Source organism: Giraffa tippelskirchi, chromosome 3, assembly GCF_054371585.1.
Source record: "Giraffa tippelskirchi isolate mGirTip1 chromosome 3, T2T-mGirTip1v1.2.pri, whole genome shotgun sequence".
NCBI lineage: Eukaryota > Metazoa > Chordata > Mammalia > Artiodactyla > Giraffidae > Giraffa > Giraffa tippelskirchi.
The window spans coordinates 64,837,777-64,855,095 of record NC_137277.1 but is presented as its reverse complement, the minus strand read 5'-3'; the positions used below and the strand labels follow the sequence as shown (position 1 = coordinate 64,855,095).

The 17,319-nt window shown below is 40.7% G+C and overlaps 1 protein-coding gene across 2 annotated transcripts in view; it reads right to left on the bottom strand.

The window, feature by feature from the left end:
- Nucleotides 1-17,319, bottom strand: part of ARHGEF4 (Rho guanine nucleotide exchange factor 4) — a 265,787-nt gene that overhangs the window by 127,331 nt on the left and 121,137 nt on the right. For both annotated transcript variants that reach the window (XM_081583138.1, XM_081583139.1), the window contains one exon: nucleotides 8,483-8,609. In XM_081583138.1, the coding sequence (XP_081439264.1) occupies nucleotides 8,483-8,609 (127 nt within the window). The remainder of the gene's footprint in view (nucleotides 1-8,482; nucleotides 8,610-17,319) is intronic.

The window sequence follows — 17,319 nt, the reverse complement described above, 5'->3', positions numbered from 1 at the left end:
GAGGGTCTCTTAAGTATAATACTGTTTTACAATTAGACCGGTTCTGTAGAAAACAAGGGAAATGGGTAGAAGTAGCATATGTGTTGCCCTTTTTCTCTCTACGAAATATGCCAGACTTGTGTCCTAAGGGTATAGATTTGGGTGTCACTCCTTCAGCTCCCTCCTGTCCTCCTACTTTGCCCCTGTACCCGGGGCTCCCAACTGAACAAACTGAAAGCCAGAGAAACCCCCCAAGAAGGGCTGCCTTGGTCTCGGTGGAAACCCAAACTGAGATTCGAACTGCCCATTTAGAGGCCCAAACACCTCCTGTCTCAGTACGACCTCAGACTACTCTGGTTTCAGTAGAAACTCAGACCATCAAAGTAAGAGATGAGAAAGAGGACAGGAGACAAGGAGATAAAGTGAAGCAGGTTTCTCCACTCTATCCCTGGGATCATATGTGCAGAGCAGCCAGAGAGACTGAGGAACAGCCACACAAGCTATTGCCTCTTCATGAAGCACCCACTGGGAGAAATAGTCTATGAGAGTTAATAAGCCTTTTTCTTATCAAGAAATACAAAGAATTAAGGAGGATCTGGGAGACTATTTAGAGGACCCAGAAAAATATATTAGAGCTTTTAAAGGTGTTACTCTGCTTTACGACCTTACTTGGAAGGATGTGATGTATATCTTGGGACAAACGCTGACTCCTGACTCAAAGAGTCGAGTTTTGGGGAAAGCCGTTGCTTACGGAGATGAATGGCTTGGTAATGAATCAGTAGGGAAGAAGGAGGACGAGATAGCCACCCTCCCCACTGGGAATCAGGCAGTCCCAACTATAGAACCAGATTGGGACTACAACACAGCTAAAGGAAGGTGGGATCAGAGTTATTTTGTCAGATGCATTCTTGAAGGACTCAGGCAGGTGTGTGCTAAGCCTTTAAACTATGGCAAATTGGCAAGCATAGAACAGGAGGAGAAGGAAGCTCCTGGTAAATTCCTAGATAGACTGAGAGAAGCCCTTCGCAGATTCACTGAGATTGATCCCGAAAGTGAGGAGAGAAAAGTGATCTTAAAAGATAGATTTCTCACTCAGTCGGCTCCAGATATCCACCTTAAGCTATTAAAACTGGTGTAGGGACCTAAACAGTCTTTAGATAATCTGTTACAATTGGCTCAGACAGTCTATTATGGTAGGGAATATGAGGAAAAGAAAGAAAGGCGGAAAAAGACAAAAGAACAGGCGGAAGCCTTCACAATGGCTGTAAGAACTGTTCTTAAACAGCCTGAAAAAATGCCCAGAGGGACCCAGGTGAAAAGGGATGGGCTTGCTATTACTGTGGAAAGGAGGGGCACCTCAAGCGAGACTGCCCTCAGGCATCTAAGCCGCTCCTGGCTCCATGTCCGGTCTGCAAGGGACCACACTGGAAGAGAGACTGCCCCCAGAGGCGTAGGTTTCAGGGGTTGAACTCTCAAGAAAATCGGGACTGAAGGTGCCCAGGGGTCCCCACACAAGCTCCCGTCCTAATTACACCTGAGGAACCCCGGGTATTAATAACTGTGGGAGGCCAATCCGTCAATTCCCTTTTAGATACTGGGGCGACTTACTCCGTGCTTACTGAAGCCCCTGGCCCACTTTCTTCCCGACCCGCTTCCGTAATGGGACTGTCTGGATGAGCCAAAATGTATTACTTCTGTGTTGCTGTCAGTTGTGACTGGGATTCGGTGCTATTTTCACACGAGTTTCTGATCGTGCCAGAATCACCCTCACCTCTTTTGGGAAGGGGTATACTGAGTAAGGTCCATGCCTCTGTTTTCATGAATATGGAGCCCTCCCTTTCTCTCCTTTTAATTGAACAAAATGTAAATCCTATAGTATGGGCTAATGGAAAATCTGTGGGTCGAGCACAAAATGCTATTCCTGTAGTTGTCAAGCTCAAAGACCCGCACTTATTTCCACATAAGAAGTAGTATCCACTGAAACCTGAGGTTAAGGAAGGGTTAAAACCCATCATTGATAATTTAAAGGAGCAGGGACTATTAATTCCCTGTAACGGTCCATGCAACACTCCTATTTTGGGTATAATAAAGAAATCAAATGGTAAATGGAGACTAGTTCAAGATTTATGAATAATAAATGAGTCTGTAGTTCCTTTACACCCTGTGGTGCCTAATCCTTATACTCTATTGTCTGAAATTCCTGAACGAGCCAAATATTTCTCAGTAATTGATTTGAAAGATGCCTTCTATTCAGTGCCTTTGGTGGAGGAAAGTCAATTTCTGTTTGCTTTTGAAGACTCTACGCAGCCAGCTTCTCAGTTAACCTGGACAGTATTGCCCCAGGGATTTCATGACAGTCCTCACTTATTTGGAAAAAGTTTGTCTCGGGATCTACAAAACTTTCATAGTTCTGAAGCGGTGGTGTTACAATATGTAGATGATATTTTGCTCTGTGCTGAGACAGAGGAAGCTTGTTCACGAGCCTCAGAAGATTTCTTAAACTTTCTGGCAGGCTGCGGTTACAAGGCATCAAGAGAAAAGGCTCAGTTTTGTCAACAATCTGTTAGCTATCTGGGCCTAATCATATCAGAAGGGACTAGGGCCACAGGTCCCGAGAGAATTAAGCCTATACTAAATCATCCCCTGCCTATGACTTTAAGACAACTGAGAGGATTTTTGGGAATCACAGGCTACTATCGCATTTGGATTCCGGGTTATGGAGAACTTGCCCAGCCTTTATATAAACTTATAGCTGAAACTCAGCAGGCCCAAACCGACAAACTGGTTTGGTCTCCAGATACTCAAAAGGCTTTTAAGGTTCTTCAGACTGCTCTCCTGCAAGCTCCCACTTTGAGCTTGCCCACAGGGTCAGAATTTAATTTGTTTGTCCCTGAAAGAAAAGGTAAGGCCTTGGGAATTTTGACACAACCCGGAAGGCCTCACCAGCAAATTATTGCTTATCTAAGTACAGAATTAGATGTAGTTTCACGTGGGTGGCCCCACTGCCTAACAGTAATTGGGGCAGCGGCTTTATTAGCACCAGAAGCTTTAAAAATAATTAATGGATGAAATCTTACTGTATTGATTTCTCATGATGTGAGCGGAATCTTAAATTCTAAGGTTAATATTTGGATGACAGACAGTAGGCTTCTTAAGTATCAGTCATTGTTGTTAGAAGGACCAGTAACTCAGCTCTCAGCTTTTCAACAGGCATTAACAGAACTCCGGCAGACAACTCCTGACCCAGCCTCTGAGTTAAGCAAGCTTCTATTTGAGCCAGGAACCGAGGTCCTCATAAAAACACTGGGGTCTGGTGGCCAATCCCTTGAGCCCCTCTGGGAAGGCCCTTACCCGGTTATTCTTTCTTCTCCCACAGCTGTCAAAGTGCCAGGAATTGATTCGTGGGTACATCACACTCGAGTTAAGAGGTGGCACCTTGACCAGAACTAAGCAGTGTCATTTTATGTCTTTGCTTTCTATGATCTGACTTTGTACTTTTCAGATGGGCCTGATAATCTATGTGAGCCTACTTCTGCTGACTCCAAAGATCCTGAGTCTGCCATTTGATCCTCAAGACAATGCCTTCCTGTCCTGGCTCACTCCTATGCAGCATTTCATAATCAGTCTAACTGCTGGGTCTGCGGAGCATTCCCCTCTTCATCAGTGAAAGGCTTCCCATGGTGGACATCTACACTTCAAGGAAAAGACTTTCTCCAAGTCTGTGAATACCTTCAACAACAATTATATGTGATGCCTCTTCTTCAACTGATGACATCTAACAACCTTAAGATGGACTGATGTAACTATGGACATAATGTCACTTTTCATTTTGATTTTAACTTGGTTAAATGACTATTTTGCCTTACGTCTGTAACTGTATAATGGGGTTTTCTAACCATCTAAAAGCTTTTAAGTTACAAATGGTTGTCCAAGCTCCTACGAGTGCCACAGCCTCCTCCAACTATTACTTGGGGCCCCTGGATCACAGACTCTCAATATGAGGGTTAGGAGAATATGTTGCCTCAACAATTTAGGGACCACGCCCCTAAACAGGCAGGAAGTAGTTATGGAATGAAAACGATGCCCCTTTCCCTTGGCAACATAATTCTCCTAAAAGAAAAGGGGGGAATGAAAGAGTCATTTCCTAGGCAGGTTGATAAGAAGTCTAGGGGTCCCCAAGGAGAGAGGGTTCTGGAATTCTGAAGGAGGAAGAAAGGACAAATTTTTCTTTTCTCTCTACATTCCTTAGGATTATATAACAATAATGTATCCCACCTGAGGACAGTCTTTGGATTAAACTTTCTGGCTAATTCTGTTATCTTAAAATGTAAATTATGGGAGTAGGTCTGTCTTTACAAGGATTATAACAATAATGTATCCTGCCTAAAGGACAGTCTCCGGATTAAACCTTCTGGCTAATCCTGTTATCTTAGAGTATATAACTCCACTGCTAACACTAGCAAGCGGGTACTGTTTCTGCCCCCTTCTGATGCCTATGTCAGAAGCTTTCTCTATCCCTTTTATACTTTAATAAACTCTATTGCACACACAAAAAAAGAAGAAAGTGAAAGAGGAGAGTGAAAAAGCTGGCTTAAAATTCAACATTCAAAAAACTAAGATCATGGCATCTGGTCCCATCACTTCACAGCAAATAGATGAGGAAATAGTGAGAAACTATTTTCTTGGCCTCCAAAATCACTGCCGATGGTGACTGCAACCATGAAATTAAAAGATGCTTGCTCCTTGGAAGAAAAGCTGTGACCAATCTAGAGAGCATATTAAAAAGCAGAGACATTACTTTGCTGACAGAGGTCCGTCTAGTCAAGGCTATGGTTTTTTCAGTAGTCATGTAAAGATGTGAGTGTTGGACCATAAAGATAGCTGAGCCCCGAAGAATTGATGCTTTTGAACTGTGGTGTTGGAGAAGACTTTTGAGAGTCCCTTAGACTGCAAGGAGATCAAACCAGTCAGTCCTAAAGGAAATCAGTCCTGAATATTCATTGGAAGGGCTGATGCTGAAGCTGAAACTCCAATACTTTGGCCACCTGATATGAAAAACTGACTCATTGGAAAAGACCCTGATGCTCAGAAAGATTGAAGGCGGGAGGAGAAGGGGACGACAGAGAATGAGATGGTTGGATGGCATCACCAACTCGATGGACATGAGTTTGAGCAAGCTCTGGGAGTTGGGTGATGGTAAAGGAAGCCTGGAGTGCTGTAGTCCATAGGATCACAGAGAGTCAGACACGACTGAGTGACTGAACTGATTCTAAAAGTCATATGGAACTGGAAGGGACTCAAAAGAGCCAAGACATTCCTGAAAAAGAAGGGGAAAGTAGGGAGATTCCACTTCGTGATTTCAAACCTTACTACAAAGTAAAGTAAACAAGACAGTGCAGTTACTAGTACAAGAATGGACGTAGATCATGGAATACAATTGACAGTCCAGGAATAAATCCATACATCTATGATCAACTACAGGGGCCATGACCATTCATAGTGGAAAAATAGTCTTTTCAACAAGTGTTCTGCAAGTGCAGAGGGCTTTATGTAATGCTGTGTGCAGTCATCATGTTGGGGCTCACAGAATCATATCTGGACCTGCTGATTCCATTCAGAGAGGAGTTGGTGTAGTAGACTTTATCCTGGGCACCACCCTACGGGGCAGAGGGTGGCATGCTCTCACATCATGCTAATTCCTGATTACTCTATGAAACATAGCTAAGTTCTGAAAAGAGGAAAAGATCTCTCTGGGACTGCTTAAAGCTCCCCCACCTCGAGTGATGGAACCTGTGATACACATTATAGGAAAGCTTAACTTCCTGCTTCAGCTGTGCTTGAAGGATTTTAAGAGGAACTTATAACAAACTCTGAAAGGATGTCTCTAGTGCTACTTGGCAACCAGCCATTGTTGGGGAAGAGCTGATGTCTGTAAAGATAAGCAAATAGAGAAATTTCACCTATAAAAAAGTTAACAGTTAAAAGAAAAGCATATGAACTTGGAAATGGATTTATAAAACATCAACAGAAAATTTTACAAAATTCCCAACTTTCTGTTTTTAAGAAGCTTCAAGAGGACATTGGAAAGATTGCATGGAGATTAAAAAATCATTAAATCACACATATTAATGGAGGCAATGAACAGTAGATGAGGTAAACCAGAAAAACAAGGTTGAAGAAAAAACTGAGATATTCTCCCAGAACTGAGAGGAAAAGGATAAAAAAATAAAAATAATGAGAGATTCTAAGGATAGAATCTGGGGTAGAAAGAAATCCCAGAAGTTTGGAATAGAAAAGTTGGAGTAGAAGAAATAATTGAAGAAATGAAATCTTTCCTAAGCTAAATATTTACAGGGACCCAAGCTACCCCTCATACTCATCTAGTGAATACAGGATTTATAATCTTTTTTATGTAAAAAGAAGTATGAGATAGAGAAATGAAGAGGTGTGCCCAATTTCTCACCCCTATATGACAGACAGCTAAAGCCAGAGCCCTGACTTCTGACTTTCAGAGCAGTGTCCTTGGCATGGGTATGCTGTGTGACTTGTCACTGAGGCTTTTAAAAATATCTTATTCTGCAATAAATTCATATGCTAATTTATTCAAATGAGGCCCCAAAATAATAGGAATATGATTATTAAGCACGAATTTGTAAGAATGTTCTAATATCAAGAGCCAAAATGAGGATTATCCCAGGAAAAATGCTATGCTTACCTGTTACTGTCCCTTCCACAAGCCTCTAAACTGTTCCGAGACTTAATGAAGAGTTTATGTTAGAACTATCTTTTTCTTTGAAAGTTTTCTTTCAGCAGCTGTCAAATCCATTTTCATGACTTTGCTTATGGTGAATTTGAGATTATAACCTTATCTGGGGAAGGGTAAAAGTCCACTGCATGATGCAGCATAAGCACAGACATTTGGTAATGGAAAACAATCGTGGGAGCTAAATATCTGAGCATCCAGCTCCTGCAGGACCAGCACCCAGTATGCACTTAGTCAGATTTAGAGGTCAGGACTCAAGTCTGCGTCAGAGCTGACTTATCAGCATAGCATAGTCCATGCTCTAATGATCAAGACTCACTCACTACTCTGCTATATGATCTTTTGGTAATCTCACTGGCTTTCTACAGGTCTTTGGCTCCAATAGGATCAAACTACAGACATCCTTGAATACCTGCCCTGTCCCCATCCCTAAGTCTAGAAAAGTACATGTTTGATATGTTTAGCCATTTTGTTTTTCCAAACCTGTCTAAAGCTTTTACTCTTATTTATCCTTCTTAAGCACCATATTTGGGCTTCCCATGTGGTAAAGAACCTGCATGCCAATGCAGCAGACATAAGAGATGCAGGTTTGACCCCTGCGTCAGAAAAATACCCTGGAGGAGAGCACGGCAACTCACTCCAGTATTCTTGCCTGGAGAACCCCATGAACAGAGGAGCCTGGCAGGCTATATCCATAGGGTCACATAGAGTCGGACATGACTGAAGCGACTTAGCACTCATGCACCATATTTGCCTCTTCCTTCAGTCAGCTGGATGCCTCTAAACCATAAGGTTGCCATCTAACGTAATCTGTACCTGAGATCTAACATCTGTCCTTGTACTCAGAGCTTTGAGCATTTTCATCATGTCTAGCTGTTCCTGGGTTAAGTTCAGGAAGGGTGGTGGCTGTACACGAAGAGGCTGCATCCTGGCTCTCAGTTCAGTTCAGTTCAGTTGCTCAGTCGTGTCCAACTCTTTGCGACCCCATGGACTGCAGCACATGAGGCCTCCCTGTCCATCACCAACTCCTGGCTCTCACTGGGGCCCAGTTTCCTTCTGGCACAAAAATCAGCCCTTTTATGGACAAATATGTGATATGATGATATGATGATTTTGCCATAGTTTTTGGGAAAGGGCAGTTGGTAAAGAATCTGCCAACAATGAGGGAGACCTGGGTTCTATTCCTGGGTTGGGAAGATCCCCTGGAGAAAGGCATGGCAACCCACTCCAGTATTCTTCCCTGGAGAACTCCATGGACAGAGGACCCTGGCAGGCTACAGTCCATGGGGTTGCAAAGAGTTGGATATGACCGAGTGACTTTTACTTCACTTGGGAAAGGGACTCAGAAAGGCTGCCATAAAACTCAAGAGGCTTGTCCCCAAGAAGTGGAAACACCCAAGCCTTGTCACTGGATTAGACAACTCTCTCTGTAATTATTTCTTCTGTAAGTTATACCCTATTATAAGTCTCAAGGAATGGTCAGCAGTTCTGCTCAAAATAAATGAATGGAGCCAGGTCTAGGAGTTCAATAATGGAATCTTCCTCAAGCCAAGAATTCCTTTATCTGGGTACTAGGAGCCTCTTCCTAATTGAAAGTGTTAAAGACAGCGATCTATTTTTCACACTCAAGTTACTTCTGCCAGACAAATAAACACAGCTGTCAACAACATACTTTCATGTCTTGTTCTTTTTGTCAGGACACTGGAGTGTGAAAAAAAAAGAGAGAGTCATATAACTCACCAACGTCAGGCGTGGGCTCTGGCCAGCCCGTGTGGTTCAATCCTGTCGGGGCACTCTGCGAGAATGGATGGCTTCTTCTGGGGAGATTCAAAGACTCTGGAGAGGTAATAATCATCTTCCTCCAACACTGGAAGAAAAGTAAAAGAGGCAGAGAGTAAATGAAGAAAAGAGATAACATGCTGTCATTCCACGTTCTGATTTTCCTAATTGCCCAGGACTTTGCTGTGAGCAGAGAAAGTAGCCAAAATGCACACAGCTCTGGGAGATGCCATTCACTTCAAAATCCATGAAAAAAGAAAAGTTTCTCTTGGAATCAGTAGTCTGCAATCTGTACAGCCATATGTGGCAACCATGGCAGAATAGGTTGACATTCAACAATGTGAAATGAGGACTGTCAGCAGGTCTCCAAACCCCAAATTATACCAGCTGGTCAGCCCACACAGCCTGACATTTCTACAAAGCAAGACTTTGTTTTAGCTATATTCTTTCAGGGGTTCTTAATTAAAATGCAATCCATGAAGTCTCTGACACCTCATAGCTCTATCCTTCAGACAGTAAGGACCAGTGTTGCATGGGGGCTTGGTAGGGCAAGAATATTGTCCCTTTCTTTATCATTCCATTATCCAGAGATAAACTTGGTCCCTCCAGATTTTGTCTACTTTATAATAGGAAAAAGGGTACGTCAAGGCTGTATATTATCACCCTACTTACTTAACTTATATGCAGAGTATATCATGAGAAACGCTGGGCTGGAGGAAGCACAAGCTGGAATCAAGATTGCTGGGAGAAATATCAATAACCTCAGATATGCAGATGACACCACCCTTATGGAAGAAAATGAAGAAGAACTAAAGAGTCTCTTGATGAAAGTGAAAGAGGAGGATGAAAAAGTTGGCTTAAAGCTCAACATTCAGAAAACTAAGATCATGGCATCCAGTCCCATCACTTCATGGCAAATAGATGGGGAAACAGTGGCTGACTTTATTTTTCTTGGCTCCAAAATCACTGCAGATGGTGATTGTAGCCATGAAATTAAAAGACGCTTACTCCTTGGAAGGAAAGCTATGACCAACCTAGACAATATATTGAAAAGCAGAGACATTACTTTGCCAACAAAGGTTCGCCTAGTCAAGGCTGTGGTTTTTCCAGTGGTCATGTATGGATGTGAGAGTTGGACTATAAAGAAAGCTGAGCGCAGAAGAATTGATGCTTTTGAACTGTGGTATTGGAGAAGACTCTTGAGAGTCCCTTGGACTGCAAAGAGATCCAACCAGTCCATCCTAAAGGAGATCAGTCCTGGGGGTTCATTGGAAGGACTGATGTTGAAGCTGAAACTCCAATACTTTGGCCACCTGATGCAAACAGCTGACTCATTGGAAAAGACCCTGATGCTGGGAAAGATTGAGGGCAGGAGAAGAGGGGGACGACAGAGGATGAGATGGTTGGATGGCATCATCGACTCAATGGACATGGGTTTGGGTGAACTCCGGGAGTTGGTGATGGACAGGGAGGCCTGGTGTGCTGCAGTTCATGGGGTCACAGGGAGTCAGACACGACTGAGCGACTGAACTGAACTTTATAAAGTTATCAAATTTACATAAAATTTTGGTATTAATCAAATAAATGTTCCAATTTCTTTTGTATTCCACACAAAGTAAGCAAACAGTGCTTAGAAAATTCTCTTAGTTATTTATGGAAAAATAGAAACAAGGATTAGGGAGTATGATACTTCATTCCATCTCCTCATTTTGAATGCAACTAAAAACCTTGGGAGGATGTAGAAGTCAGTTTCCCAAGGGCTATAAATAAATAATAGCATGTGGGTTGGAGTAGAAAGCCAGTATTTGAAACTATGCTAATCCTGTGGTGAGTTACCTTTTTTTGTTTGTGGTTCTTGACCTCAATAGCAGCTTAAGACCGAGTATGGACCAAACGTCCTCCAAAAAGTCTTCTCTAGTCTGAAGAAAGGGTAAAGGCACCCTGAGGATATGAATAAATGGGGAAATCCTCTATGTTATCATTTACTTCCACCCTAGACTCCTAGGAAATCCTGTTATATCAGTATGTGTGGCAGTGATGGCCAGGAAGGCCCCTAAAACTCTGAGGAAGGGGATTCTTTATGACCAGGAGAAATGCAGCCCCAAGAGCATGTGGGAAGAAGCTCTATTCCTTTTTTCCCTCTCTGTCCTCCTGCCACTTGGCTCCAGAGGCAGACATAGTTACAGGAAGCATAAGGCAGAGTGGGAAAATGAAAGCCCAGCTTTATAGCAAAAAGTGCAGGCAAAGAGGGTCTCCTAGAAGCCAAGAAGTGTCTGGAAGAATACAGAAAGGAAAAAGATAAAGAAAATGATACCATAAAGTTGTTTATGAACTCCTGGACTTACCCCCATACTGTGCTTGTGTGGATCTAACCTTAAACAGAATACTAAAATACTAAAATGAGAACCAAAATTTGAGAATCAAGTTATGGAGTAGACCATTTTATAAGTCTCAGACTAGCCACAGAGTGATCCACATTATCAAAATAACACTGAAAACACCTTGAAAATTTTAATTGACATAAGAAATATAGCTCCTGAAGGCCAGTAAGAACTTCTACCCTAAACTGGATCAGTTACCTGAAAAACTTAATTATTATTCTTCATAGAAACTAAGGCTCATAATGCAATATTCAAAATGTCCAAGATACAACCCAGGATTATTTGATATAAAGAGAACTATGAAAATCTCAATAACTTTTAAGGGAAAGACAATCAACAGATCCCAGCACCAAGATGACACAGTGTTGGAATTATAAAAGATTTTAAAGAAGCTCATGTAACTGTGCTCTAAGAAGTGCATGTGAACACTCTTGAAATGAATTGAAAATAATAGCAGGAAAATAGATACAAAATAGAATACAATGGAAACATTAGACCCAAAAAAGACAATAGCTAAAATTAAAATTTTACATGGGTGGACCTTGAGTGCATTATGATAAATGAAATAAGTCAGACAAGAAAGAAAAAGACTGTATGATCTTACTTGTATTGAATATGCAAAATCTTAAAAAAGAAAACTCAAGCTAATAGAGCCAAAATAGACTGGTGTATTGGATGGTGGTAGGCAAACTGGATGAGGGAGCCAAAAGATACAAGCTTCCAGTTGTAAAATAAGTCTTGTAAGGTGCAGCATGGCAACTACAGTTAATAACGGTGCATTGTATAACAGACATAAAGGAAACAAATTGACAGTAATACAATAATAGTAGGAGACTTTAACACCTCACATGAATGAACACATCATCAAACAGAAAATCGAAAAGGAAGCAGTGACATTAAATAACACATTAGAGCACTTGGACTTAATAGATATCTATAGGACATTCCATTCAAAAACAGAACACATGCTTTTCACATGCACATGGAATATTCTCATGCTGGTCCACAAAACAAGTCTCAACACATTTAGAGGACAAAAATTAACTAAGTATCTTTTCAGATCACAATGGTATGAAACTAGAAATCTATTACAGGAAGAAAACTGGAAAAAATGAAAATATGTAGAGACTAAGTAATGCTTAAAATTCTCCAAACCAGGCTTCAGCAATACGTGAACCATGAAATTCCAGATGTTCAAGCTGGTTATAGAAAAGGCAGAGGAACCAGACAGCAAATTGCCAACATGTCTTGGATCATCAAAAAAGCAAGAGAGTTCCAGGAAAACATCTATTTCTGCTTTATTGACCATGCCAAAGCCTTTGACTGTGTGGATCACAATAAGCTGTGGAAAATTCTTCAAGAGATGGGAATACCAGGCCACCTGACCTGTCTCTTGAGAAACCTGTATGCAGGTCAGGAAGCAACAGTTAGAACTGGACATGGAACAACAGACTGGTTCCAAATAGGAAAAGGAGTACGTCAAGGCTGTATGTTGTCACCCTGCTTATTTAACTTATATGCAGAGTACATCATGAGAAACGCTGGGCTGGAGGAAGCACAAGCTGGAATCAAGACTGCCAGAAGAAATATCGATAACCTCAGATATGCAGATGACACCACCCTTATGGCAGAAAGTGAAGAAGAACTAAAGAGTCTCTTGATGAAAGTGAAAGAGGAGAGTGAAAAAGTTGGCTTAAAGCTCAACATTCAGAAAACTAAGATCATGGCAGCTGGTCCCATCACTTCATGGCAAATAGATGGGGAAACAGTGGCTGACTTTATTTTTCTGGGCTCCAATATCACTGCAGATGGTGACTGCAGCCATGAAATTAAGACACTTACTCCTTGGAAGGAAAGTTCTGACCAACCTAGACAGCATATTGAAAAGCAGAGATATTACTTTGCCAACAAAGGTCTGCCTAGTCAAGGCTGTGGTTTTTCCAGTGGTCATGTATGGATGTGAGAGTTGGACTATAAAGAAAGCTGAGCGCAGAAGAATTGATGCTTTTGAACTGTGGTGTTGGAGAAAACTCTTGCGAGTCCCTTGGACTGCAAGGAGATCCAACCAGTCTATCCTAAAGGAAATCAGTCCTGAATATTCATTGGAAGGACTGATGTTGAAGCTGAAACTCCAATACTTTGGCTGCCTGATGCGAACAGCTGACTCATTGGAAAAGACCCTGATGCTGGGAAAGATTGAGGGCAGGAGGAGAAGGGGACGACAGAGGATGAGATGGTTGGATGGCATCACCGATTCAATGGACATGGGTTTGGGTGGACTCCGGGACTTTGTGATGGGCAGGGAGACCTAGCATACTGTAGTTCATGAGGTCACAAAGAGTTGGACACGACTGAGCGACTGAACTGATCTGAAACAACATGGTACTAAAACCCCAATAAGTCAACCAAAAAAAAAATTAAAGAGGAAATCAGAGAACACCCTGAGAGAAATGAAAATTAAAAACACAACTTTCCAAAGTCTATGGGAAGCAGCAAAAGCTGTGTGCAAGAGGGAAGTTTATATCAACACAGCCTTACCTCAAGAAACAAGAGAAATCTCAAATAGATAACCAAACCTACCATGCTAAGGAATTAGAAATATAAGAACAAACAAAATCCAAAGTCAGCACAAGGATGGAGATAATCAAGATTAGAGTAGAGATTTTAAAAAAAAACCCACAGTAGAAAAGACCAATGAAAGCAAGAGCTGGTTTTTAAAAAAGATAAACAAAATTGATAAGCCTTTAGCCAGGCTCATTAAGAAAAAGAGAGGGGACTTCCCTAGTGGTCCAGTGGCTAAGACTCTGTGTTCCCCAGGCAGGGGGTTTGGGTTCAATTCCTGGTCAGGGAACTAGGTCCCACATGCTGCAACTAAAGATCCCATATGCCAAAACTAACACCTGACACAATAAAAATAAATAGATAGATAGATATTTAAAAAAAGAAAAAAGAGAGAGGATCCAAATACACTAACTTAGAAATTAAAGAGGACAAGTTGCAACCAGTATCAGAGAAGTATGAACAAACATAAGAGAATACTGTGAACAGTTACATACCAACAAACTGGACAACCTAGAAGGAATGGATAAATTCCTAGAAACATATAATCTTCATAGATTGAATCAGGAAGAAATGGATAATCTCAACAGACTGATTTTTGTATTGAAACAGAATTGGTAGTCAAAAACTCCCAAGAAACGAAAGTCCAAAGCCAGAAGGCTTCACAGGGGAATTCTGTGTGTGTGTGTGCTTAGTCACTCAGTCATGTCCAACTCTTTGCAACCCTTTGGACTGTAGCCCCACAGGCTTCTCCGCCCATGGGAATTTTCAGGCAAGAATACTGGAGTAAGTTGCCATTCCTTCCTCCAAGGGATCTTCCCGACCCAGGGATTGAAGTCGCACCCCTTGTGTCTCCTACATTGCAGGAAAAATCTGTATTTGCCGAGACATTGGGGTATTCTACCAAACACTTCGGTTCAGTTCAGTCACTCAGTCGTGTCCGACTCTGTGACCCCATGAACTGCAGCACGCCAGGCCTCCCTGTCCATCACCAACTCCCGGAGTTTACTCAAACTCATGTTCATTGAGTCAGTGATGCCATCCAACCATCTCATCATCTGTCATCCCCTTCTCCTCCTGCTTTCAATCTTTCCCAGCATCAGGGTCTTTTCAAATGAGTCAGCTCTTTGCATCAGGTGGCCAAAGTATTTGAGTTTCAGCTTCAACATCTAAAGAAGACTTACTATCTATCCTCAAACTATTCTAAAATATTGAAGAGGATAAAACATTCCAAAACTCATTCTATGAGACCAGCATTACATTGATACCAAAACCAGACAAAGACACTACAAAAATCAGAAATTACAGACCAGCATCTCTGATGAACACACATGGAAAAATCCTGAACAGAATATTAGCAAACTAAATTCAAAAGAAATAACAAAGGATCATATTGATACACCATGATCAAGTGGGATTTATCCCAGGGATGCAAGGATGATTCAATATCTACAAATCAATCAGTGTTATACACCATGTTAACAAAATGAAGGATAAGGGAATTGATAAAGATGGAAGAGTAGGAGGAAGTGGAACTCATCTACCCCCACAAACACATCAAAAATACCTCTACATGTGCAATAATTACCACTGAAAACTAACTGGAAATTGGCAGAAAACCTCCTGTACAAACAAGGCTATAAGAAAAATAAAGTATAAAAGTCACATGATCTCCCAATAGATGGAGAAAAAACATTAGCAAAAATTCAGTATCCATTCATGATAAAAACTTATCAAAGTTGGTATAGAAGTAAATTTCTTGAGATAATAAAGGCCATTTATGGCAAACACACCTAACATCGTACTGAATGGGGAAAACCTGAAATCTTTTCCTTCAGGATCAAGAACAAGACAAGAATGCCCACTCTCACCATTTTTACTTAACACAGTATAGGAAATCCTAGCCATAGCAAACAGATAAGAAAAAAAAAAAGCACCAAAATTGGAAGGAAAGAAGTAAAACTGTAATATTTGCAGATGACATGATATTACACATAGAAAACTTTAAAATCTCCACCAAAAAAACTTTTAGAATAGATGAATTCAATAAAGATGCAGGATATAAGATTAATATACAGAAATTCACTGCTTATCTATTATACCCTAATAATTAATTATGAAAAAGAGAAGCAAAAAACACTACCATTTACAATTGCATCAAAAGAATAAAATGTCTAAGAATAAATTTACTAAGGAGGATAAAGACATATATTTTGAAAACTATAAGACATTGATAAAAGAAATTGGAGATGATACAAATAAATGGAAAGGCATTATATATATATATGCATCATATACATATATATATATATGCATCATATATATATGAACTGAAAGAAGTAATATTGTTAAAATATCTATACTACCCAAAGGAGTCAGAAGACTTAATGCAATGCCTATCAAAATACCCATAACATTTTTCACAGAAGAAAAACAAATAAATAATCCTAAATTTGTATGGAACCACAAAAGTCCCCAAATAGACAAATCAATCTTGATAGAAAAGAACAAAGTTGGAAGTATTATGCTGCCTGACTTCATACTAATCTTCAAAGCTACAGTATAAAAAAGCAGTATGGTATTGACAAAAAGATATGTGGATCAAGGAAATATCACAGAGAGCCCACAAAGAAACCCATGTACATATGGTCAATTAGTCTATGACAAAGGAGGTAAGAATATGCAATGGAGAAAAAGTCTCTTCAATAAGCAGTGCTGGGAACACTGGACAGCTACATGTAAAAGAATGAGATAGGAACATTTACTCACACCATATAAAGAATAAACTCAAAATGGATAAAGATCTATATCAGACCTCTGATAAAGACCTAGATCAGAAAGTATAAAACTCTTAGAAGAAAATGTAGACAGTATACTCTTTGACATAGGCCTTAGCAAGACTGGGAAAGACTAGAGATCTCTTCAAGAAAATTAGAGATACCAAGGGAATATTTCATGCAAAGATGGGCGCAATGAAGGACAGAAATGGTATCAACCTAACAGAAGCTGAAGATATTAAGAAGCTATGGCAAGAATACACAGAAGAACTATTCAAAAAAGATATTAATGACCCATATAACCACAATGGTGTGATCACTCATCTAGAGCCAGACATCCTGGAGAGTGAAGTAAAATGGGCCTTAGGAAGCATCACTACAAACAAAGCTTGTGGAAGTGATGGAATTCCAGCTGAGCTATTTCAAAACCTAAAAGACAATGATATGAAAGTGCTGCACTCAATATCCCAGCAAATTTGGAAAACTAAGCAGTGGCCACAGGACTGGAAAAGATCAGTTTTCATTCCAATCCCAAAGAAAGGCAATGCCAAAAAATGTTCAAACTACTGCACAATTGCACTCAGCTCACCAATAGCAAAATAATGCTCAAAATTCTCCAAGTGAGGCTTCAATAGTATGTGAACCAAGAACTTCCAGGTGAATTCCAAGCTGAATTTAGAAAAGGCAGAGGAACCAGAGAGCAAATTGCCAACATGTTAGATCGTAGAAAAAGCAAGAGAGTTCCAGAAAAAAATCTACTTCTGCTTTATTGACTACACCAACGCCTTTGACTGTGTGGATCACAATAAACTGTGGAAAATTCTGAAAGAGATGGGAATACCAGACCACCTTATCTGTCTCCTGAGAAATATGTATGCAGGTCAAGAAGCAACAGTTAGAACTGGACATGGAACAATGGACTGGTTCCAAATCAGGAAAGGAGTACGTCAAAGCTGTGTATTTAACTTATATGCAGAGTACATCATGTGAAATGATGGGCTGGATGAAGCACAAGCTGGAATCAAGATTGCTGGGAGAAATATCAATAACCTCAGATATGCAGATGACACCACCCTTATGG